The sequence below is a fragment of the Dufourea novaeangliae genome, unplaced genomic scaffold, assembly GCF_001272555.1.
Source record: "Dufourea novaeangliae isolate 0120121106 unplaced genomic scaffold, ASM127255v1 scaffold8, whole genome shotgun sequence".
NCBI classification, from domain to species: Eukaryota; Metazoa; Arthropoda; class Insecta; order Hymenoptera; family Halictidae; genus Dufourea; species Dufourea novaeangliae.
This window is the reverse complement of record NW_015373923.1, coordinates 3,559,344-3,585,353: the sequence shown is the minus strand read 5'-3', so window position 1 is coordinate 3,585,353 and position 26,010 is coordinate 3,559,344. Positions and strand designations below refer to the sequence as shown.

Genomic DNA, 26,010 nt, shown 5'->3' with positions numbered 1-26,010 from the left:
CGACGCGAATGGAATATCCTCCACGCTCGTGCCGAGTAACCACCGCGTTACAGCTCCGTTTCAGAACTGCAGCTTCCACGATCGACCGATAAAGTTAAAGGATTCGAGGGTGTACACGTACGATTAAAAATTTCAAGACGATCGGTACCGAAACAAGCATCTCCATCAAGGATTTAGTAAGATCACGAGGTCACGAAAATCGCTCGGTTTTAAGAGTTCCCACGTAGAGTCGTTCACCGCGGTACAGTGCTACAGCTAAGCCGCATAATCAGCGGAAAACCATGAACTCGGCCGATAAAGAGGGCAAAAAAAAAAATGGGGATTCTTCCGAGGCTGAAAGGAAGTTTAAAGACTGGTAGATGAACGCGGCGAGATAGTCGGACCACTTTATCCCCCGTGAGAAGCTGTCCAGGGGCAATCGCTGAAAGGAATACCAGCGACAGAGAGAAAGAGAGAGAGAGAGAGGGGCACGACATTGAGAAGCAGAACAGAGAATACCGGCTTGAACGTCGGAGGAGCTACGGAAGGCTGAAAACCGATCTGTCCCGTCGGTCGGAGACTCGAGGAGCGACGAGAAGAAGAACAAGGCGATGACGAGGAACGATCGTCGAGGGTCGTCGCCTTTGGTTTCGATCGCGTGGCTGGTTTTGCTTAATCTCTGCTGCCTCTATAAGCTCGGTGACCGCTGAAAAGTCATGAATCCGGGGGGCAGCGACCCCTGAAAACTCAGGGGGGTACGGAAGCTCTGAGCAGGAACAAGCATCGGCGTGTGTTAAGCGACTTCATTGGACGCAAAAGCTGAATCGAGACGAAAGCACAGGGGTAGGTGCACGCGGCAGATGTGCATACATACAAACACACACACTAGATATGTATATCGAGATATGGGGGCAGTTTCCTTAAAGGGTTATGCCTATCTGAGAGCTCGATAAAGACATGTACTTTCGGAATTTATTTTGAAAAAACTTGAGGACTATTTCAAACATACGTCATTTTATTCGAAAGTGGACATTTTAAAGTGCTTATAATAATTTCTTCAATGCAAAATATGAATAACTGGGGGAAATATCAGTGATCTCCCGACGGACTTTTTATTTTATCACTGTAAGTTTGAGTTCGTTTATCTAAAATAAAAAATCCAAGCAAATTTAGTTAATATATTATATTATTCTAAGAAAAACTTAGAAAAGAAGACCAGATCGCTGAAACCAGGAGACTCTCTGTGCAGTGTGTTTGGAAAGCAACGAAGAAGACTGGATACGATGTTCAACTACCGAAAATGGACACACGAGGCTTGTGCCGATATTCCCGAGTGTTCGGATAATTATATTTGTGATCGCTAGAAATTATATTGAAACTGTCCTGAGTTAAGTTAGTAAGTTTTACCGTGTCCAGTACTAGAAGCCAATTAATGTTCTTTCAAAATCATATACCGAAGTTCAACGTTTCATTTAACACTAGAACTACCGACGATAAACGCATATTTGCTTCGATCGGTGGATAAACGTGAAAAACTTTTGAAAAATTACAAAATTAGGAATTTACTAATTTCGTCACTTTCATATCGTAATAAAAAGTGCGAAAGATCTGAGAAAATGTATTGTCGTAACATTTTAATCGTCGTTGTAAGATTGCATTGACAAGTCATTTTGACTTCCTTGGTAGTTCTAGTGTTAAGTTAACTGTTATGGTAATGTTTATTATTTCGTTCCTCTATTTGGAGTTCTAATATTGTTTTTTTGTTTTTGTTTAAGAAAAAACGTTCAACGTCCGGGACTAAGGGAGCTCCCCCCCACAGCCGAGATATATTGCATGCAAACCGATATACATATACTCACTCGTTCTGTATGGTGAGCATGACTCCAGGGTCCTGCACGATGGTCCACCCTCACCTCGCGCGATCTCTCGCGATTCGATGGATCCGACTTCGAGCCTGAATGGCTTTGGCACAACCAGGCGTATTATCTCATAGAGGAGGCTCCTCTCTCTGTCCATTCAGTCTCGATATAAAGGCACGCGGGGTAGGGGGCTACCATAAAACCATCTCAATGGCAACAACATGACTACGAATAATCTACTTGGCTGCAATCTTACATGCGTATGATGTGCCCGCGCTTCCGATGTCTTGCGACCGCGATTAAAGATATACAACATACACCGCGAACCGGACCCGAAGAACTTAAAGTCTTCTCGAACTTCGGACCACGCTACCTTCGATTTTATTTCTATTTAATTCGCTGTTATACAGGGTGTTTCTGAAAATGTGGGCATAACTTCGGGGATAGATTCAGTACGCTAAAGCAGAGTTGGGCACAATTTTATTCGTGAAAAGCAGCAGTATCTGGGATCGTCGCTTGACCTGTGAACAGTTAATGAAGAGAAATAATTGTTTGCCAAGTGTTTACTCATTCGAGAAGAAAGTATTATATTATTGTAAAAATTGAAATTTTCACGGTTTTGCTATTAAAAATGGTGAAGTACTTTTTTTTTTATGTTTTATTCGTTATTCGAAATTTTTTATTTAGATCACGAATTTGCCCATCTCTGCGCTAAAGTAAGAAAAAAAGTTCATACGAACGTATGGCCGATATGACCTTGTTTCCGAATTATAACCGTTTTTATATGATACCTGTTATTTAATTATTTTCATGTTTGCCATTTGTGTAATCTGGCATTTTCAATGTAACCTCATTCAAATTATCACTTTGGATTATTGTGAAATGTATTAGCAAGTTTCCATACGTGCTATTGTCACCAAGAGCGTGTATTAAACTGACTGAAATGTAGGCTGACACTCGAAGACGATCCGTGTTGAGTTGTATTTGAAAAAAAGTAATCTTTGTTTCCTGGAACTGCGTCTAATAGTGTTTTAGCGTACTGAATTTATCCCCGAAGTAATACCTACATTTTCGAAAACACCCTGTATATCCAAACAATCGTAGACAGATAAACGTCTGAAAGGACTTGAAGAATTAAATGACCGTCGCCGACGCAAAATTCACATCTACTACAGACTCTTCTCGATTATTGTCTGGCTGGTTCTACACGATTATTGTCCAGGAGTTATCCCCACCACTGGGAGGGCTTTTTGTTACCGAGACTCGAGCTTCGGGCAAAAAACGAATTTACGAAGGTCTGAAGCATTTCTCCATATACGATTATTGTCAGGACGATAATCGAGTGGAGTCTGTATTAATCAGCTCGCTCGACATCCTGAAGGAGGTTCAGGATCACCTGCGTCTAACTAGCACACCGCTAAATTGCCATTAGCTCTTTCGTAATTCGAGTCGAGTGTACCTAAGTGACACTTGGGTCCAGTGTCACGGAACAAAAAATATGTACTCGTTCGCCCGATGGCACGGTATTCTTCCTGGTGCCGCCCTTCGCTGTATACGTGCGCGAGTAAAGTGGACAGGCACGATATTGTGTCTACGTAAAATCATTAAATTGTAAAACTGCCCCTGCTTCGGTAGCCGAAACTGTAATTTCAGACGTTTAAGCCTCTTCAGGACCGTGCAATGTCAATTCGGAATGGATTACCTGCACTTTAATTTTTACTAATATATATTAATTACTATTGAGTAGAAGGAGGCAGAGGCTAAATACCGTGTACTTTTGATAAAATATTCTAAGCAGGAGTTTTAAATATCAATTCCCAAATAACGTTTGTATCCAGAGATTTAGGTCGCTTTTGGGCATGTTAAGGCCCCACGTAGGGCACGTACAGCCAGGGACTTCTACCGAAACGTAAAATACCGGTATTTTCAATTGTACCTTCGCCCTATATAAGCCCTACCCTTATAGAAACCGAAAAAATACCGGTATTCATTTCGGTTTTCGGTAATATATCGGTTTCGGTATAGATGGCATAATAGTATCAAAATCATACCGGTTTAAGTCCCTGCGTACAGCCCTTGGTGCGGTTACATGAACAGGCTATCCTAATAAACGCTTAATTTTCCGAGGACACAATATCGTGCCCATAAACTTTACATAAAACAAGTAAAATCGACTGAGAATTGCAAAACAAGAAAACATGCAACGGATCGTTTCCGCGTAAACGGTTGACGTCTTTTAAAATCGACCCATGTGCGATCGAGGGTTTACTCTCGCGTCACTTGCATGCCAAGAAAGGGACAAACCCCGTGTGGATATATCGTGTCGATCTCGAGAAAGTTTCGTGCGAATAGTGAGGAGGGGATTCAATTAAAAAAAAAAGGTATTTTCTCATGCCGGGGGAAGAATCTCGACGCGGAAGAATTCCAAGAAACTCTGCTGGACGCCGCGAACGGCGAAATCGGTGGCTGTCGTATATACGAGGGAGCTCGAACAACCGACGTATACGTCAATAGAGTAAAATTGCTCTTACGCGTGTTTAAACGAGGACCACGAGAGACACGTGGTTGCAGTCACGAGGACGTTCCTCTCTAGCGAACAAACTCTTCCGTCTCCTCGTTCCTTCCCTCGTCTCTCCTTTTCCCGCACGGTGAAATCACGCTCTGTCCCCTCGTCCTTTTTTTTTTTTTTTTTTTTTTATAACGTGTCTTGGTTACGTTGTGTAACACCGAACGATTATTGTCAAAGTAATCACCCCTTTTCGATCTACAGAAGTTCCGTTCCTCTTATCGTCGTGGCCGTCGAAACCATTTCACGATTTGCGGAGAAATTTTAATAGAATACTCCCTAATCTTTTCGTTTCTTCCCTGAATCATTCAACGAGATATATATATATATATATATATATATATACACATATATATACATATATGCTGTGAGTTTTTCTTTTGCCAACAAAAAATCGACGCGGCGATCTGTGATCGAGAAAACGGCGATCAAAACCGAAAGAGCAAACAGGTGTTCCCGCATGGAATGCGCGACCGCATACTGACGACACGATCCAGGACGGTCGTCGGTGATACGCGATAGACTCCTCCGACGCCCAGTGCGCATCCACGAAACCCTACCGACCAGCGTCGTACTCTTCAACCCTCTTCTCCAATGATGGTCGTTCGAACGACCGTCGAAGTTTCGCTGAAATTGAAATGTCAGCGAAAATCATCCCCCTCCGCTGGAAATGTGTTTTATTCGACCCCGAATGCTATCGTTGGGTTATTTTTAAAAATCTGACATTTTTCGATCGACGTTTGATCGGTATGTTATAAACCTTGACATTGGTTTCGTTAAAAAAAAAAACGGGGTGAGTATTAGTTTTTTAGAATATACATTGTATTGAGTAAAGTCTGAATGAATTCAGTATTCTCTATAAACATTGAATACTTTATGATCGACAATTGATTTTGAACGGAGAGAGAAAAGAATGGGACCATTTCGTCCTAGGCCTACGACATATCTAAATCGACATGGAGAATTAATCCGTAACGCGTGTATTTGTCGTGGTAGTAAGTAGAAATGGAATGCAATGAACAGATGTGTTAGCAAAGTCTTATTCAATTGAATTCGTATCGAGCAGATTTTCAATTTCAATTGTCTCGAAAACGAAGTCTCAAATGAGACTATTTTATTGTATATTTTCGACCTATTTTCTCACGTAGAATCATCCCCTACTCGAATATTCCACTAGTTTTACTTGATACTCTGTATATAGATACTGATGATAGGTTTGAGTAGAAGCGGGAAAGGTGATATGAGTCCGAAGCTCTCTGGTGGCGAGTACAGGAACAGCTGCCATAGTACCCTTTGTGCTACTACCATCTAGCAGTATAAATGAGATACTAATTGTAGAGTGGATTGGTTGCCTTTTTAACAGATGGTGATACGGATCTTTTCTAGGAAGACATTACATATGCATCTCGTCTGTGATATAATCGACTAATAGCTAAGGTGGTTTGCCACAGATGGTGCCACGGGTTATCATGAAAATTTATCAAAATAATTAAAAATGTTTAATCACAATTTGCGCAATTTTTGCTTTATACCACTGAGTTTCAAGGCGTAAAAAGCTAGGGTAATAAAAGAAAAATAGACAGCTCCTGTTTCAGTCGATGACTCTAGATTGTCGGGCTCAAACTCGGTTGGGCCTTGGGCATTTATTATTCCATTGTAACGGTCCGTGCACTGCCGTGCAGGTCCGTGGGTTGCTTTGTTAACGGTATGATCACTGACGATCACTGACGATGAGGTAGGATTCGGATAAAATCTACTTAAAACTTAATTTCTTCTCCTTCGTCGCCGCTTTTGAAGTTATTACAGAATTAAATTATATAACAACGTTACTAGCAGGAAAAAATAATAAAAATGTAAGTATTATATGTATTTACGTGAATTATGATTGGCGATTATATTTAAGGATCTAATGAAACAGAATATGATTTAAGTTCTGGTCAATTAGAAATAGGAATTTCGAAGTAATTTTTATTTGTTGTCAGAAGTTTGTGAACTTTATACGCATGAATTTTCAGTGAGAATCACATCCATAATAATTTACGATTTCCACAGGTACAAAAACACAATCCTAAACTTGTTACTTATTATTGCTGATTTGTGGTTGAGCACAGGAGATGATTATTATGGACTTCTTGGTGTAAGCAGAACAGCCGATCAAAAAGAGATTAGAAGAGCTTTCAAACAATTAGCACTGACTGAACATCCAGACAAAAATAATGTACGTGCCAGAGCAACTCTGTTATCAACTTCTTAAATAATGTAAGTCAAGGGTTCAATTATGCCAAAGTATACATTTAAATGATACACCAGCTTTGTTGTTTTTCAAATTATTCTAATGAACATAGGGAATTCTATTGGCATTTATACGAAGAACAGAACAGTCTAATAAAACTTGTAATACAATCTTGAAACATAACTACATAACAATGTTTATATGTACTTTGTAGGATAATCCGGAAGCTCATGCAAAGTTTGTTCAATTATCAAGGGCTTATGAAATATTGAAAGATCCAGTTTTAAGGCAAAAGTATGATAATTATGGGGAAGAGGGTATTGATATTTCAAACAAAAGACAAACTTATCATTCTTGGAGTTATAATGCAAACAATTTTGGAATATATGATGATGATGATCCATGGATTATTACACTCGACGAGACAGATTATTGTAAGTTATATTTCATTCTAGTTGAGGTACTGTGTATTAATTTATAAGAAATACAAATTCGATTCAAGTATTATATCTGTTACAGTTGAAAGTGTTCTTTACAAGAAGAAAGTATGGTTGATAAATTTTTATTCCCCTGCCTGTGGTTCTTGTCACCGATTTGCTCCAATTTGGAAAAAAATCGCGGAAGAGCTCGATGAAGCTCTAAAAATGGGAGTTGTAAATTGTGAAGATGAATGGCAACTTTGTCGTCGTATAGGAATAAAATCTTATCCGATGCTGATGCATTATCCGAAAGTTTGTAGATTATACGATATGTACCTCAAATCTATATTTCAACTACTGAGTAAAATGCTCATTTAAAAGTATTGTGAATTTAATTACAGAATTCAAAGTATGGGGAGCAATATAAAGGAGAAATGAGTTATGCAAGTGTTATGAATTTTATTGTGAATCACTTCGAAGTTGATATTCGTGAAATAGAAGAACCATTGAAGGACTTCATTTCTCGCGGCAGCAGGGAATCGGATCGGCCCATGTTAATATTCATCTGCGGTGCGCAACGCGATTGTTTTGCATCGACTGAACGTTTAAAAATTGCAGCAACATTTGTAATTAACATTTAATTTTGCTTTCTATTAGACTTATTCTCGGAATTTCATTATACAGTATAAAGTAATAACCCATTTTTTATTTGTTCCAGGAAAATGTGATCGATGTGAAGATAACTTATTGTAATAAAAAGGAAGATTGCGATGAAATTGTATCTCTTGATACGAAAGCCGTTTATTTATCCGCTACTCCATATAAAAATAATACTTGGCACGTTGTTCCATTTGAAGATATAGATGAAACGAAAGAATTGATAAAAAAAGTAATGGAGCGCTTACCGGAACCATGTGATCTCGACGCTAACGAATTTCAGGTAAGCTGTATACTTATTATTGAAAATTCATCGCGTGACAACAGTATATTTTTCGTATTCTTCTAATCTTATTGCTATCCAATAGTCATAGTTATTTCTTTATAGAAAATTAAAAAACGTTTAATGGAAGAGAAAACATTTAATCCTGGTTGGCTCATTCACTTTTATATTGGGCATGGAACGAATTCAGATCCAGTGCTGAAAAAACTTCTTAGTGTTAGCGATGCCGTTAAATTGGGTAATGCACGTTCAGTCTTAACATTACGCGCGTTTCTTTTATTTTACACTTACTTATTTTCGCTACTTTTGCAAATTTCCAGGTAAAATAAATTGTGGAAAATATTCGTCGATTTGTACTATGTTAAGCATAAATCGTTATCCAATGTGGGGAATTCTTAAAACAGGAGGAGCTTTCGAGTTGTATCACGGAAAAAATTCATTCAATGATATTGTTAAATTTGTGTATAGTAGCATTAAGGCAACTAATGTATGGGCGTTATCCGGCGAGCAAGTAATGTCTATAATGGAGAGAAACAATGGTACTTAGATTGTTTGAATTGACTGTTCTGGAAAACGATTTGGATAATTACACGTGTCGCAATTTGTTAAAGGTAACGAAGCATGGTTTCTCGATTGGTACGCACCATGGTGTCCTCCGTGCATGCAGTTTATAAAAGAAGTTCGTAAAGCGTCGGTGGAATTTCACAAATCAATCATTCGTTTTGGGACCATCGACTGCACTGTATATTCTGATATTTGTCGTCGATACAACATTCGTTCATATCCAACTGCAATACTCATAAACGGTACCAATACCAATAAATTTTCACTACAAAAGACAGCAGTTAATATTGTTCGATTCATTAACGAAGCACGGCATCGGACAGGTGAGGATAAATTAATTTATAATACAGTTTTAGAAATATTTCATGTACAATAGTGTAATGGGTTTCTTTGTGAATTTCAAATTCGGCGTAGTTGTACGGCTTACCTTAAAAAATTACGAGAAGCAACTCGGTCAGAGAAAAGGTAAATTCATCTGGGTGGTTGATTATTTTGCACCTTGGTGCGCACCGTGTCAACGGCTTACACCCGAATGGATCACCGTTGCAAACACTTTGTCTGTGCTCCCATTTGTAAAAGTGGCCAGTGTAGATTGCGAAGCAGAATCAACGTTATGCTCAACCCAGAGAATACACAGTTATCCTACGATACGGATATATTCCAAAGACTCCAAGGACCTAACTGTGTTCGAGTAAGTTCACGTTGTTCCTTTTCGATTCTCTAACAAATAGTTCTTTCTGGTACGGTTAATTAAGTCGAAATGAATTTTTATTCTTTGCAGTTCTTACAATGGACATCGGGATTCTGTCTCGATATTAAGATGGATTACAAATTTCTTTCCTCGAAAAGTACGACCATTGGATCCAACTACTTTACAAGAGGGGGTATTAAATGATCGTAGTACATGGGTTGTGAATTTTTTCATTCCATGGTGTGAACAGTGCCAACAACTGGAATCTCAATTCGCTATCGTTGCTCAAGTAAGCATAGTGTTCTTATTGGGTAAAATGTTAAGACTAGGACCCGTTTTAATAAAATTCTTTGTTGCTTCAAGTTACTGGAGAGATCAACGATACAATTTGGTCGCTTTAATTGTGAAGTCTATGCTGCCGAGTGTGGTAAAGCTGGAATTACATCGTATCCAACATTGGTAGCATATGATTCCCGATACAACAGGAAGAGGATTGCAGATGGTTTTCGAATTAACGAAATCGTGGCCGAGAAAATTAAAGACAACCTTTTAAATTTTATCGCACGTCTCAGTCACGACGAATTGTGATACCTTTGCCGTGTGTGTGTTCAGGCGCGATGCGCATTTCAAAGTATTCGCCTTTTTTTGAATTAAACACACTGTAAGGAGTAGACTTCGGTAGCCATCTTGGTTTATGAATTAGGAAATGCCGGCATCCGACAGGCGGAAGACTCGGGTTTGACTGCCGGTCTGATATCTAATCTGCCAATTCTTTTCTCTCCTAATACTGTAATCCTATTCTAAAACTTATCACAAATAAGAAAAACCTTGATTAATTGTGTCTGCATTTAGATATACACGTTTTATAACTACGATATTAAAGTCGAATTTATTAAAAAAAAATCGTGCGCTTTTTTAAATCGAAATTTTTGTATACAAACTGCTTTAGCAAGTAACACCACTAAATAAAGTTGAATACTGTCACATTACTACGCGTTTCATTTAATTTCTACGTAGAGGAATGAAAAATTCATTCGTCTCGCACACCAATATTATTAATATTAAATGTATTGTACAAATGCATTAACATGAATAGGACATGTGATTGTTATGAAAATAAGCCGTAATATATTAAATAATTTTCTCTTTTTCTTTGCATAAAATGTTCCAAGAAGTTTTTATAGACACAGTCGTGGCACCCAGCCTTGTTTGGGACTTGTACCGAAAATGCAATTTCCTTATCTGCTCTCCACGTCATGTGGAGAATGTTTAGTTAACGCGAATTATATTACTACGCATACCGTCTAGTATGTGGAAACATAGGAAAAAGAGGGACCGGCCAATCGAGAATTGAACCCCGTGATCTTCAAACACTCAAGTGGCCAGTCCATGTCCTTAACCTACTGGACCCACGGTGCCTTTCTGCTTTTCCTATTTAACTAACCATTCTGAACATATCTGGGGACCCCGATCCCCATATAAAATGCGACATGAAACGTAGTAAAGTCAAAAGCCGCGTATCGAAAATTATCGTTCGTGGACAGGATTAACTTACAAAACTTTACTTATCGCTCGAGAGGGACACAACTTTCAACTCGACACACAGATTTCCCAATTACGCGACGACAATTCCAGCTTCGAATTTCCAAGTACATATAAAATTTTATTCCTACGATTTACGTGATACGGTGGGACATGCTGTCCCACACCATGTCCCCTCGAGCAGCATTATTTATCTAAATTCGCTATACATATCGAAAATTGCCCATACATTCTAAAAAATAATTTATATTTCCAATAATCGGTATAATATTTTGTCGTAAAATATAAGAGTGACAACGAGTAGCAATATACATTCGTTTCTTTTCTATCACATAAGAACGCATTATGCGGAGGCAGTGCTAATTGAATGTAATGCGATTTCGCCACGTTTTCCAATTATCTTTCGCTTCTTTTAATAAATTAACTGTGTTGCACGTAACTTATTAAAATCAATGTCTTTTTGGACTCCCATTACTTTCTCTGTTTCTTTGTAAAAATATTATCTCTCGTAGTAAAATTGTATTCCCTTTAAAACGTTTGATTTTTCCGAAGCTGGTGAATCATGAAAAGTAAACTAAACTAAACACTTGAAGATTAATGTGCTTGATAAAAGTTAACACAGATTCTCGTTCAAAGATTGCCATTATCGTCGTAGAAATTATTATTGAAATAATCAAAACTGAGAACGACTTTCGGGTTACCGTGACAATTACATTTATGTTCAAGTGTAACGAGTTCGTTTACTATTCACTGTTTAATTTTGTGAGTAAGAACTTTCTAGCAACATTTACACTAACCGAACATAAAGAATGGATTATTCCACAGGTAATCCAAACATGTAAACACCACGGTGACTTGTCATAAAATGATTGTAGTGATAGAATTAAGAACATATTTTTCTGTGAATATAGTGATATTAATTGACAATTACACTGAAATCAACCGAGAACATCATACGTATGTATACCATATCTCGGATATTCGTGGTCTATATACATATACTTTTGTGGTTTCTGCGGACTCTCGCGGATGAGTTATTACAATTCGTTGAACATAAGAGGAATTAAACTTATGTGTGTCTTAACCTTCAAATTTCAACGTATTGATACACGTTAAAGAAACTTTGAATGCGATACATGTTTTATTCGATAAGCGCTTTTCTAGTACCGTTCAGCTTCTTCGACATTGATTTCTCTGAATAAGGTGATAAGATATACAGTGTATGTAATGTAAAATTCTTAAAAAATGAATTCGAAGTACTTTCTTAACACGAAAGATAATTCCAATGTCAACAGCTGTTTCTGTTTTGTTTTCGTAGTACCTGATTTACTAAACAGATAAAAAGAAACGTATTAATTGGATTATGTCATAAGCAAGGTGATATACAACATTTGTACCGTGTTGTTGGTAAATTAATAAATAGAGCGGTCGCATAATGTGTGCCATAAATATACACAAGAAACGCATCAGTGAGTTAACACCGATAACGAATGAATAATAAAAAAAATCATAATTGCAAATTATAAGTCTCGCTTCGAGGGCGGTATCAAGTGTTGTGGTAATTTTGCAGGCAGGTCATAACCACCGAGTTTCACATTAATTAAATGCATCGCTAAGGCAAACTCATCGGAATCCAGCAATCCATCATTGTCAACATCGGATAAATTCCAAATTTTCCCAAGTACACTGTTTGGCAATTTCGACTTAACCATTTCCGATTTTGCGGCTGGAAACGTATCAAAGAATCTCATTAACCCAATTGTACATATCGAAGAATTCGTAGTTAAGTAACAGTTAGTCCAACAATGTTTAAACCGTTCATCATGTGAATTCGAGATTTAAATGTGTGTATTATTTGTGAAAGTAATGTATACGATAAGAAATTACCTGCTCCCGTAATTTTTCCGTCACAGGGATTGAGCGTTTCGAAAACAGAATCGTATTTGTATCTTTCCTTATTAACGAACCATTCTGGTTCACCCGCTCCAGCATCAATACCTTCTCCCCGCTTGTAACCAAACGGACTTACTTGATCCTCCACACCTTCGAATGCGCCTCCTGTTAGGGCAACAGCGGAAGAACTAAGTTCGTTACAAATTTATAAAACATGAAAATGAAAATTTTCCTCGACAGCCTCGACCAGAACTGTCGACCTCTTTCATCATATAGAAAACGTAAAAGAACCGTAATAGTGTAAAATATCCGTCAGCTGTACAGAGTCATGCTTGTCTCGAGTTTCATAGTACGTAATTGAAATTTATCGCGGCACTTGAAATGGTTTCCGTGAAACGTTGATCTATGATTACGTTTGGTTGCACAAGTTTGAACAGTGAGTAATAGCGAACTGGACAGAAATACTGGTAATCGTGGCGCTTTCCAGCTTAGATTCCGTAAAAAAAAAAATCATCGGAGATATCTCTGTTGAAAGATATACATAGCGAAATGTACCTTTGACTAACGATTCTGACGTGGTCCCGTGTTCTTCGTTTGGTATCATGTCCATGAGCTTCGCGATATCTTCGGCGAGCATTTTATCGACGACTTCCAATAATCTGGGCTTTATGTAATTGAATCTAGTGAAGTCTTGGTGTGCCAAACTTTCCTGCATTTTCTTCAAATCTGGAAAATCGCCTGGTGAAATTTTTTGCTCCCTTTGTATTTGGTCGTAGATTTGACCCAAATTTTTGATAAGATCTTTTTTCTTTGAATCTTTGCCGAACACACTTGGCATATCCTTTCTAAGGGCGCTGATTATGTAAGCGTGTACCTAAGGTCCAACGAACATGCGTTTGAACGTTATCGAGTTTGTATCATAGATGACGACATCCTTTGAGTAATGGTGCATAGTCGAGATGTTGAATGATCAGCGACCGAACAACGGTCGCTAAGCCAACTTTCGTGTTTGCTCACCTTGGCCAATCGTGCACGTTTAATCAAATCGTTGAGCTTTCTAAGTGCTGCATTTCTTGGTAACGACTGCATGTCCTTGAAGAGATCATGTTCCTCGTCTTCGAATAGTCTGAAAGGAACATTTTTCGGATAACGGATGGACGACTGACTCACGTTTTTCGTATACACTAACGAAATGTATGTTTGTGCAAATGCAAAGAAAGAAAAAAAAAAACGTTTCGCTTGATAGGAATAACTCCATCGGTATAAAAAGTAAACAAAGATACTCGCCTTTTATTTACATCGTATCTTAAAGGCTGGTCCCAGAACGATCCAATATACACACGGGCTACTTCAGGAGTTTGTAGTACTTTACCGAGGGACCACATCAGCGCTCCGTACACTCTCATTAGTTGTTGATGATCGATCATGTCTGCTTTATTCAAGACTATCCGAATTTTATCGTCGTGGCCACGCAGTGCTTCGATGGATCGCCTAAATTCGTCGGAAATATCGAGTTTGTGCGCATCGAACAACAGTATGATTCTATCTACACGTTCGGCAAACCATTCTAAAACTCCTGTAAAATCGTAGCCTCTGTCAACCTGACAAGAAGAACAACAATATCCTATAAAATTCATCTGTACACTTTGCAGGGAGGTGTAGCATGTAGTTATCGAACATACTACTTACTCGTGATTTTTCTATTCTACTATACTTACTCTTTGTTTCTCTCCGGACAGAATACCAGGAGTATCGACTATAGATATTCCTTTCAAGACCGGCGACGCAACCGTAGAACATTGAAATCTGTTAAGGAACGCGTTACCGAACTTGGAAAGCGGACGATATTGCTTTTTAGGATCAACAACTAACGCGTTTCCGGGGATCACGCCCTCTTTCTCGTCGTACATAACTGCAATGAAGCGATCTGTCGTTGGTTCAGGACCGATTCTTATTCCAGGAAAGTCTCGTTCTAGTAAATACTTGATGAACGTGGTTTTCCCTGTGGAGTATTGACCCACCAAGAGGATCATGGGTTTCGCATCGAAATCTGGATCGTCGAGTTGCGGAGAATGGAAATCGTGGAACTGATAATGCTGCTCCAGCGGCAGCAACTTAGATTTGTAAATTTTCTTGAGTCCTTCCGTGACATTTTCGAAGACGTTGTGTCGTTCACTCTCTTCCCGATTTAACCAGCTGAACATCTCGAGATAGAATCAACGAACGGTCCTGCGTGCAAATAAATACGATTTTTAGAATTAAATAATTAGGTATTCTCCCAATCGTTCTGCGTGTTCGCAATACTACGGTACGGGGATATTTTATGCCTCGTGTATTACTAATTTTGGAATTCCTGTTAAAATAATTACTTAAAAATTTTGAAATAAATTAAATATTGTGTAAAATTATCTGTTTATACAAGAGCATTAATATTGTTCCATAGAAATTTTAAAAAAGTTTGAAAAATAATAGAAATATCCGCCGATACGTAAGAGTGCCACATCGAAGGTAAAAAAATACAATAAATTAGACAACAATTGTATGTGGTTCGTGTAATAATTATGTACATATATGGGAGACACGGTAAAATAACTGATACTTTCAACACAGAAAGTTTTTCTGAGACATTGTAGCATTTTATTTTATTAAAAAAAGTCTTGATATTCTGAGGGTTAACAATATCGGACGGCGATTTTCGGCCCAGACCGCTGTCTACGGCCGGTGTCATTACTTTACATTTTAAGGAAAAATGGTACAAAAGTATTAATATATATATGTATAAATTCGTATAATATTAAATACTTTTGCTAAAATTCAGGAAGTCTATGTCACATCCGTGTTTACGAAAATTTCACTACAGACAGACGGTTCATGAGTCCACAACATCTATTTTTAGACGGCCAGCCATTTACGAAAGTTTTCGCGATAACCAATTTTAGTCAACAGTTCAATCGTGTATTCAAAGAATAAGTAATGTTCTTCATTTACTGTCGGACCCGACTGTAACGTGACAGTGCATTGGAAGATGCTAGGATGACGTTGTCGACGTGTGACGATTTACGTCGATGCACGACAGGATCACGCCCGAGTGATTTGTACTTTTCTCGTATAAACGACGGAGAACTTTCCAAAACGAAGCATCGAGCACAGTAGACTTTGTCGACTAATCCACTAAACCCACTAAATCATCGAGAAGATCGAAGAAACAGACACAGAACGGAGTAGCACAGATGAACCTAACCTCTTACCTTGACTTGGATGAAACACAAATAGAACGACGACGGGCGCCGATGATCGAACACTATCACACGGTCGAGTTGACAGCGTGTGTGCAACTGTTGCTGGGATGTCGTCGGTCGATAATGCCGCTTGACTTACAAGCCCACGGAAAATATCGATGGGAATATGTTTCTGACGTATTACTGTTCTTTTGCCCGAGCACTTTCGAATTGTTACACAGAAGATCCGTTAACCGAGGTCCGTCGATTCAGTTCGATTTTCTCGTACTGTTCGGTCGCATGGGATCCAATGGGATCGCAAGATCGAATGATCACGATTCGACCGCTGACACGCACGTCGTGAAGAAGCCTCGCACCGATACGACTGCGCATCTCGATTTTCCTCCTCTTTCTCCTCATTCTGAATTCCCCGTTCCCCGTTCCCTGTCCGCCGTTCCGTCGCTTCCCGCCCGTCACCCTCTCGATTCCACTCATCGCTTGCCTTATCGCGCGCAACCAATACTGCCACTGTATTTGTACACTGTATCCATTCAAGTATTTACATACTACACACCACGTTCTTGTACTTTCACCTTTATTTTTCTCCGGGTATTTTTGAGAAACACGATACACAAGTATTTACGTACTATTCCAGAACTGTCAAATACACTGACTAATGGTATAAATGGACTTGGACCGACTGGAGTCTATGTAAATAGTTGTATTGCGCGTTAGGGTTCGGAATGTCCTTCCGCATTGTTCGACTTCTTGTAGGACAATTATTCGTTTCTCGACGACAGTCAGTAGCTCGGACGGTACGGTACTAGTCGAAGACGGTGTCAAATATGCTTATATCGCCGTGAAACGCAGAATTCGGGCTTGTGATTTTAATAGTTTTGCAACCAACCATTCCACCGGTCGGACTGTACATCTGTAAACGGGCACACGTTCATTCGTGTGCTAGATGTACGCATTCGCAACGGACTCTTGACGTGGGAAAATATCTCGCTTTCCCATTCAGCCAGAATTTCTATGCGTGCCCAATAGAATGCGTTATCGCAGAGATTCGGTAAGTCAGATCTATTTACTTATCGTTAAGAGGACAGTTTAATCGCACGGATTGATAAGAGAATAGTTCAATAAGAGGAAGGTGGGAGCAAAGTGTGTTCCGCGGGAATGATTCATTTAGTCGACGCGGAACGTACACCAACGAGCAAACTCGGTTTCCTTTAGGGGAAAAAGAAATGTAGGGGTAAGGGCCTCCTACTGCTTGATAAATTTATTTCAAATACTGAAATAAATGTTAAACCGAATGTTAATTTGGCATACATTTCAATAGTTGCCGATACCAAATAATAGGACGCCCTTCCCATACGTCATTTTTTCCACTAGTGGAAGCTGAGTTTGCTCGTTAGAGTACACCACGAGCAAACTTCCTCTAGGGGAAAAAGAAATGTAGAGGCAAGGACCTCCTATCGCTTGATAAATTTATTTCAAATACCGAAACAAATGTTAAACCGAATCTGAATTTGGCATACATTTCAATAGTTCCCGATACCAAATAATAGGAAGCCCTTCCCCTACGTCATTTTTTCCACTAGCAAACAGTAACAGGTACGAAAAATGCATCTAGTTTTTCGAGAATGCCGTGACGCATCTCGATGGGAGGCTGTCTCGACGGCGATTAATCAATGTTCGTTCATCTTTCATTCGAGTATTTGAATTCAACGGAAAGGCTGCTCTGTAATAATCGTTCTCGTATTACGTAACGAGACATGTAAAACATTCAGTGTCATTTGTTGCGTAAGCAACGCGGACACATCCTGGTTAAACGATTTTGTGCCAATTTAGTAATCTTAACCGACTTCGCTCGAATTAGAATTGATTCGCACGATACGTGCGTTGCGCTAACGCACTGCGCGTTCCGTCGTTCCGCCGTGCTAGTGCGAGCTCTTTGATACGTGGACACATGGAAATCGGTGAGGTTATTCCTTTCGACGGTATCGGGCTCGGCAATCTTGTTCGAAAGAAAGATACGGAATATATTGCTGCCTCGTAACCGTAAGCTTTCACGCGAATGCGAGAGATATGGTAATCGAGCAAGGTCGCGAGGATGCAAGCGTGTAAAATAAAACGATCATAGCGTGCACTCGGCGTCCCAGTAGTCGGGAAGCACGTTTTTCCATAGATTGGCCGCGTCCTCGAGTAAGCAAAACGTGCCACATTTTGGTATCTCCAACGGATAGACCGTGAACTTATCCGTATCGTTCAGGAACATTAGCTGGAAAGAGCGAATTAGAAAGAAAAACAAAAAAAAAAAAAAAAGAACAGACAAATTGATCGAGGATCGATAGGGACCAGCCGAGAAATGTGAACATTGAAACCGAAACGGTATTGTAAACGGAGAAATCGCGCGTTAAATTCGAAATGTTTGTACCTTTATTTCAGCGTGTTCCGTGTCAGCGATGTCGGGGCTAAAATCCATTTGAAAGATTAGCGTTGCCCCGTAGTTGGGTTTAAAGTACTCGTCGGTGAATCCCATGGTTCGAAGTAAATTAACGAGTGTTATATCATGGACGGAGTATAGATAGGCTCGGCTGGCATTATCTCGGTCGGCTGCGGCGCCACGCATACGCCCCAAAATTTCTTTCAGCAACGGCCCTGAAACGGAAGGACAACGAGAAACGAGAAAATTCGGACCATCGGTACATAGGAATCGGAATTGTTCACGACGAATCGGTCCAACCTCCTCGAAGTCGTTGTTGCAGTGTGTTACTGGTAAATATGGCCAAACTACGTGCCGCGATATCTCGCATTTCACGATTATAATATTTCTTTGTCCATTCGGGTAGGTTCAGGCCACTCTGTTCCTCGATCTCCAGGGTGTTGTACAGAAACTCGATGTCGGTGATCGTGGAGAGATTTTGCCCGGTATAGTACGAGAGTTCTTCGTAGTATTTGGCTGACGGGGTCCCCAGTCGCATAGATTCATTTGTGTACGCCTCTTTCAGAGCTTCCTCTAATCGTGGACATGGCACCTTGACCACGATAGTCTAGAAAATTCATCAGGACACGGATACTTTTCGTTCCCGTTACCAAATAGGAATGACGACAGCGGGGACGAGCACTTACGCACCTTGTCCAAGTTTCGGGGAGTGGAATGAACAGGTATGGGTCTCCAGTTTAATCCTGGAACGAAGATCTCGTCGGGTAACGGTGGATATAAACCGGCCAGCAAAGCCTGCGCGGACATTAGGCACCGATCTGCGTAGCTGCTTTGAACCAAGGTTAGTCTGCTCTCGTACTTCCTGCCAATTAGCGAGCCGTATTTCTCGCGGATCCATTGGCCGACATTGTACATCCGAAGCATGCCCTTCTGCACAACGATTCTAGATTCATATCCGTTTTCTAGTTGGTTACATGCGCCGATACTTTTCGCGAAACCGACGTAACACCACGTTCCGGCACGTTCGGCCGATCAAGCCGCGCGTGCCGTTCGGTTTATCGACGGTTTACCAAATTTATCTACAATTAGATTTTGTAACCTTGGTCAGAGCTCCTAAGCCTCCTTCCCATTCGTAGTCGCCGTACGGATCCTTTGGATAAGTTTCCGTTGGGGTCCGATCGCCGTGGCGAAATACCTGTCGCGACAAATCGTCGGTCAAAACGAGTAAACATATAAACACTGATCAACGATCGAGAATCGATTCCAATTCGTACTCACGAATATCGTCAGTCGCACGGACGCATTCTTGTCGTTTGCGTCGGTACTAGCCGCGAATGCTACGTAGGCGAACATTATGGAACCAATGCCAATGCCAAGAATTACAACCGTTGCCTGTACGCCCATTTTACGTTTCCGTTTCGGAAGATCGCGAGCAGAGGACCGATGTTCCGTTCCGTTATACATTTAATTGCTTACTACGAGATAAACCCTTTCGATTTTCGCTCGAGACGCACTCCCACTTTCCGTCAACCCGCGTGACCGTGTTGTAACGGCAATCGTTGCTTCTCACTCCGCTCCGAACTCGCGGCGTTATTCATCTCTTTCCCGATTTTTTCTTCTCGTATCGTCTCGTCGGTATCAAAGAATTCACGCGAGCAGCGCTATATACAGTCGACTTTATTATCGGTCGAGTTCAGAGTGTATATAGACGCGTGGAAATACACGTTCCAGAGGCTCAACGAACAAGGTGTACAGGCCTATGTCTGAACCATTGGAAAAACGAACGTTTTTCACGGTTGCCGTTGCTTGCTAAGTAATTAAGCTCAACTGTTTCGATAGAAGCTTAATGAAAATATATGTGAAAGTGCAATGTGTCGACGTCAAAATGGAGTCTGAAGAGCAAAACTAATACGTAACGAGGTTTCCCTAGCAGGGACAAGAAGTTGTTTACGCAGAACGAAGGATAAATGTGATTCCATATTATACACGTCAACGCAGTCGATTTCCAGTTGTTCCGTTGAAAGGACGCATCGACGGAACCGTTGCACCACCTACAGCATGAATGCTACCGTGCCACACCTATTTAAGAATTACTTCCACTTCTACAGTGAGAATTTAGCTTGATTAGAAGCGTCCGAACTCGCCGTAACGCAATAGAAATGTAATCCAACACTGTTATCTCTCCAGCGTACACGCATGCGCGATGTTCATAACGATCCGGCGAGAGTTAGCTGACACCGGTTAGCAACTCGCGTTGATTTGCTGTTAATCGGATTGGTCGTCAGAATTTTCGTTTTGTTTGCCAGAAGTTCGGGATAGATACAAGCGACTTTGTCATTATGTATGCGACCGAACTTTCTCGCCGCGATCCCGTATACAACTGACGCGGAACGATCGACTCACGGCTCATCTACAACTCCGCTCGCTCCGACCGTCACCTCGGGTCGCGCAACATTCTCTTATACACTGTGTGTGTGTGTGTGTGTGTGTGACGTATCGTGAGTCACGATTTGTGACCAATCGTGACGTATTGCACCGTAGCACAATGGCCTGGAAACCCGTTTTTCATGGAGAAAAATTGAATTTTTACATTTCGGAAACATTTTTGTATACATCAATTGATAACCCTTTAACGTTCAAAGTTTATTAGCCATTTTAGATAATTACATGCCTGGGGAAATCACTCTGAAAACAAAATTCAGAAATTCAAAGTGAAACCAATTATTCTAAAAAGTCATTATAGAGTATGAAGTAACAAGCTTGAATTAACGTTTTATATACAGGGTGTCCCGTAACTGGTGATACAACCAGATAGGTGATTCTACGTGGAAAAATAAGTCGAAAATATGGAATAATATTTTTCCTATTCAATTGCACTATAACAAAATTTTATTCTGCATTTTTAATTCAGTTTTTCAGAAAAGTCTTGAGAACATTCGTAGGACTCCGAGACGGACGTTACCAGAACATCCGAAACTTAAATCTTAAGAACATTCCTAGAACATCCGAAATTTAAGTTTTGAAAAGATCCGTAGGACTTTTGGGAACATTTCTAAAAAATCCGAAATTTCAGTCTTACGAACATCCTAAGGATATTCAAAATGGACGTAGGACATTCGGATATAAATTGGACATGGAAGGGACATTATGATGTACGGTGCTATCTGGAATATGATGACATTGGTGACACTCTGTTAAAGAAAAAACACAACTATGCCAGTGAGTCGAAATAGGTACCGTTTATTCGTAGTCGATTAAAGATATTATAGACAGCGAATGCAATCTGAACGCGTGGACCACGTGTGTAGTCGCAAATCACGTCGACCGATTAACCGTTAACGATCGTTCGTTTTATACACGTTCGTTGGTTCGCTCGCAACGAAGAGAGACAGTGGACGAGTATTATACACATACGTATTAACGCAGATGTCGCGATTATGCAACGATGCTCGCGAAGCCTTTTACGGGATTTCAACGTTAACCCTTTGCACTCGGTTGGTCCCGCTACGGAGACCCTCGTAAGAAATAAATAGTGGATTTTTATGCAAAAGAACATTTTATAATATGTTTATATTTAATATATAACTATTTATATAAAGAATTTTTTATAAAATGTTTTATAAAGACAAGAGCAAAAATACGAATTTCCTTTTTCTCGAAAGTATCTGATTGGGTTAAGAATAAAAAAAGGATCTCGTTACTTCTGATGAAAGTTTTGTATTTCACGGAGCTCTATAGTCTATAAATGCATAAAATCCACAGTCTAGTAATATAATTCCATAGCTCCGTTGGCTTCGCTACGGGGGACACAGACGAAATATCAAGTGAATTTGAAATTGGAAAAGAAAAATAGCGTAACTCGTTCTTTTGGGAAATGAAAGTTGTGTGTTATCAACTCGTACGTTCTCGATAAAACTGTAAAGCATAAGAAAAACGAAATGCTACTAACACGCTTGAAATATGTAGACCTGCTAGACGATCGATTCACAGAACAGTTTCGTCAGGGAAGAGGCAAGAACTTCCATTTCCACCGCTGAAACTAAGTTAATATACAAGAAAGCTTCGTGTAACGAGAAAGGATTAAAGACGGATCATGTTGTATGTTCTATGAGACAGGACAAAGTGTGAAAGATGTCATACGACTGATTACCGCAACATACTTGCCCAAATAAACCAAGAATATAATTCCAGAGGACCCTACCATGAAGAATCTCAAAATATAAGACTCAAGTTTTACTCACATTAGAATAAAGCAGATTCACAACAGAAACAAAATAAAGTCGACAAGCACATTTAATTTGTTCCTTTCGAAACAACTCTTCGTTTCCGATAGCTTCCCTGCAATACTATGCCTGTAGCTGCTGGTCGATAGTACGAGAAAGATGCTCGGAGTGCGAAGGGTTCAAATTAGCATTGCGATCGGACGGCGTAATCAAACAGCAGACTAGATAGAGGATCGTAAAGGAATATATTTAAACTTATTTTTAAACTGCAATCGAACATTTAATTATCATCGATGATGTTTGTTCTACGACGAAGATTACGACGTTTCCCTGCGCTTCTTTCTTGCTCGTGTACAAGGTCGGTATCCCGTACACCAAGGAAAAGTAGTCTTACAAGGTAGTGACTAGAATACACGAAGACAATATGCTAACCGCGTTGAAATTGAAATGCATCAAAGAACGAACACGTCGAAGTGAAATCGCGATACTATGGCGTGACGCGTTGCAAACTAATTGCAAGTTCTCGTTTACAATGGACCGGTACACGCGAAGTAGGTTCTAATAGGAACGGGTTGGTCGCTACAGCGAAGCTACGTTAGACCGAAGGACAAGAACGGTCGCGATCGAGGGACAATAAGCCGCATTGATACACCGCGAGTACATACAGCGAGCGTAAAAACTGCGTATACACCTTACAAATGTGAAGGTCGAGTAATCTGTGGCATATCGTAAGATCCTGGTAGTAATACAGTTGGATATGATTTTTTTAACAATTTCGAGGTGAACAGGGCAGTTGATAAATTCGCGAAAAAGAAACTCGGAGATATAACCTAGAAAAATTTCGTAAATATCGTTAAATATGGTGAATGTACACCCACGAGCAAAGTCAGCTTCCGTTAGGGGAAAAGTTGACGTAGGAGAAGGGCCCCCTACCACTTAGTACATTTATTTCAAGTACTGAAATAAATGTTAAATCGAATGTTAATTTGGCATAAATATCAATAATTCCCGATATCAAATTTTAAGAGGCCCTTTTCGAACGTCACTTTTTTCCCCAGCGGAAGCCGAGTTTGCTCGTGAGGGTACTACTATGGTTTGGGGTGTCATGGCAACCTCTGGTGTAGAACAATTTCTTTCTATTCATATTACTATGAACAAATTTGGATATTTCGATAGTTTCAAATTAAATTCAGCTGTATGTGCATTGATGGATCTTTTAGTGAGATCGTGAGCCAAAATATATAGCAAAGGCGGTTAAAAGTTGTTTGCTGGAAAACATTTGCGATCGGTTAAGTCCTCTTCCACTATTATAAGAAATATTAAATTCTAAATTGAGAGAAATAAATATGAATAAATCTGACACTTTCGAAGTGTATACTCATTTTTGACTCTCACTGTACATGGCTGCGCATCGGTTCGAACGTGTTAATAACACGCACGCGTAGAAACGAAACAACAGTGACACAGAAAAGAAAAAAACAATTAACGAGTCACGAAGAAACGACGGACGAGCGAACATTCGTGAAGATCGAGTCGGTGGTTGATCGGTTGAAGGGCGGTCTATCGAGCGAATAATCCGTCGTTGGTTTTACGATCTAAGGTTGCTCGGAACGGCGTCGTCGGCCAGGCCCTCCGGCGTAATTCGCCGCCGCCAATCCCATCAAATGTTTCGCCGCTTGGGAACCGCTGAAACCGCGACTCAAGCCGAGATCCAGGCCTCGTTTGGTGCTGAAACAGAATCCAGCGAATCCGTCGGTGGAAAAAGAAAAAAAAAGGACCGAGGTCAATGTCCCTATTTCTAATCGCGTAAGAGTTCTGCTATTGCAGAAATTGATTTTTATTATTTATGCAACAATCGACAAAAAAAACCTATTGGATATAAAATTATAACTTAATAATTAATTTAATATGAAGTGTAAGGAAAATGGAAGTACCAAAACCAAACTTTGTAAGTTTTTGTTTTAGTAAAAACGAATCGCTCAAATCACGTTTCTTTGCGACGGACAAACTTATTAAATTTATTTCTATTAAAATGCTGCCATCTACTAAACAGTTGGCTGCATTTTGTATGGAAATACTAAAATAATTCAAATCATTTTTTGTATAACTAATTTGTTATTTAACTTTTTTACATTAAATAAAAAATATACGTACAGATCAGAAATCTGGGCATTGATCTCATCCGTGCGACTTATTGTGTTTTTCCCCCAATTCACACGCGCTATTAACCCATTCTCATACGTACTTTTCGAGTTCTGGATTGCGCATTATAGTGTGTCCGAGTCGAGCGATGATCTCCATCAACTTCGTCGCTTCAGGATCTTCTTCGTCGAATTGGCCCCAGTAGCTCTGTTGTCTGTATCGGAATTCCTAACGCTTTAAACTCTGTTCGAATTGTCTCCGGTATACGGAAAACAAGTGGCGTAAGAAAATGGCTTTCTATCACTTTACAAAATTTATTTCAAGTACTGAAATAAATCTTAAATGGAATGTTTATTTCGCATAAATTTCAGTAATTCTTATTACCAAATGGTAGGAGACCCTTATCCATACGCCGTATTTTCCCCTAGTGGAAGCAGAGTTTGCTCGTGGGTGTACAAGTTTCGAGCAAATTGTTGTCTAAAAAAAACCAGCCAGCTGACATAATGGTAAAGGAAATTGGCAGAAAGTCTTGACCTATGTCAGATTGACAGCAAAAACGGAACAAGGTTTGCGCGAGCCAATTTACTTCCTATGTTGCCTGCCAATTTACGCGCACGTGGTTTATAGTAAATCTTGCATCAAACTCGTAGCCATAAATTTATAACAAACATTGGACAAAATTTGGCTTTACAAGTTTGGCTGACAGGGTATGTACGTTTGTACGAACTCTTTCTTTTTTTTTTTTCGTTCTCTTTATAGGTTTATAGGCGACCAATCCTATTCCAGCCCGTTCGCGAAAATGACGATCGTTCCGTGAATTGCCGGCGTCTCGAAGGAACATCTTACCCGGACGTTTACGGGGTTCGATCGGATCTGTAACACCTCTATTCGTATGCGCGATCCTAGTAACGACTGGCCGTAACAATACCACTTCTTTACTTTACTCGGATACGAGAAACCGTTCTCATTAAACGGTCGCTCGTCAAACGAAACTAGGTTAAACATTCTGACGTAGCCACAGATGCGTCTTCGCGTACACCGTGCCGCGCGTACGTGTCTCCCTTCTTTTTTCTTTTCTACCATTTCGCAGTCCATCGCGTGTACCGTTTCTCCGGCTTATTCCGTTCTTTCTTCTCAATGATTTATACGTCAGTTTATAAGCGTACGTTGAATACGAACGGAAAACGTGGACGATCTTGCGAGTATAATAGAACAATCCCAAATAGCACAAAAACGTCATATGTACACCCACGAGCAAACTCGGTTTCCACTAGGGGAAAAAGTAATGTAGGGAA

At 39.9% G+C, this 26,010-nt stretch overlaps 5 protein-coding genes across 5 annotated transcripts in view; 1 reads left to right on the top strand and 4 right to left on the bottom strand.

Moving 5' to 3' along the window:
* LOC107194847 overlaps positions 1-1,858 on the bottom strand; it is an 18,251-nt gene extending 16,393 nt beyond the window's left edge. The window contains exon 1 of the mRNA XM_015584553.1: positions 1,839-1,858. Coding sequence (XP_015440039.1) covers positions 1,839-1,858 — 20 coding nt within the window. The remainder of the gene's footprint in view (positions 1-1,838) is intronic.
* Positions 1,859-6,134: 4,276 nt separating this feature from the next.
* Positions 6,135-10,031, top strand: LOC107194577 (dnaJ homolog subfamily C member 10-like). The gene is made up of 12 exons (XM_015584218.1): positions 6,135-6,139; positions 6,457-6,622; positions 6,852-7,071; positions 7,157-7,368; positions 7,458-7,682; positions 7,775-7,996; positions 8,102-8,234; positions 8,317-8,535; positions 8,608-8,883; positions 8,975-9,251; positions 9,342-9,540; positions 9,615-10,031. Exons 1-12 carry the CDS (start codon positions 6,135-6,137, stop codon positions 9,837-9,839), a joined length of 2,379 nt encoding a protein of 792 aa, XP_015439704.1. The 3' UTR covers positions 9,840-10,031.
* A 2,167-nt stretch (positions 10,032-12,198) lies between these two features.
* Positions 12,199-16,342, bottom strand: LOC107194985 (EH domain-containing protein 3). The gene is made up of 7 exons (XM_015584716.1): positions 15,935-16,342; positions 14,405-14,915; positions 13,974-14,287; positions 13,704-13,812; positions 13,242-13,560; positions 12,681-12,851; positions 12,199-12,519 (listed from the first exon to the last, which is right to left on the bottom strand). Exons 2-7 carry the CDS (start codon positions 14,888-14,890, stop codon positions 12,314-12,316), a joined length of 1,605 nt encoding a protein of 534 aa, XP_015440202.1. The 5' UTR covers positions 14,891-14,915; positions 15,935-16,342; the 3' UTR covers positions 12,199-12,313.
* A 1,302-nt stretch (positions 16,343-17,644) lies between these two features.
* LOC107194576 (lysosomal acid phosphatase-like) lies at positions 17,645-19,923 on the bottom strand. Its single transcript, XM_015584217.1, has 6 exons — positions 19,629-19,923; positions 19,450-19,545; positions 19,041-19,280; positions 18,651-18,957; positions 18,342-18,565; positions 17,645-18,185 (listed from the first exon to the last, which is right to left on the bottom strand). Exons 1-6 carry the CDS (start codon positions 19,812-19,814, stop codon positions 18,042-18,044), a joined length of 1,197 nt encoding a protein of 398 aa, XP_015439703.1. The 5' UTR covers positions 19,815-19,923; the 3' UTR covers positions 17,645-18,041.
* A 3,728-nt stretch (positions 19,924-23,651) lies between these two features.
* The window catches only part of LOC107194986 (diuretic hormone class 2), an 8,942-nt gene continuing 6,583 nt past the window's right edge, over positions 23,652-26,010 (bottom strand). Inside the window, exons 3-4 of the mRNA XM_015584717.1 lie at positions 24,819-24,929; positions 23,652-24,301 (exon numbers count right to left, since the gene is read on the bottom strand). Coding sequence (XP_015440203.1) covers positions 24,169-24,301; positions 24,819-24,929 — 244 coding nt within the window. The 3' untranslated portion in view covers positions 23,652-24,168. The remainder of the gene's footprint in view (positions 24,302-24,818; positions 24,930-26,010) is intronic.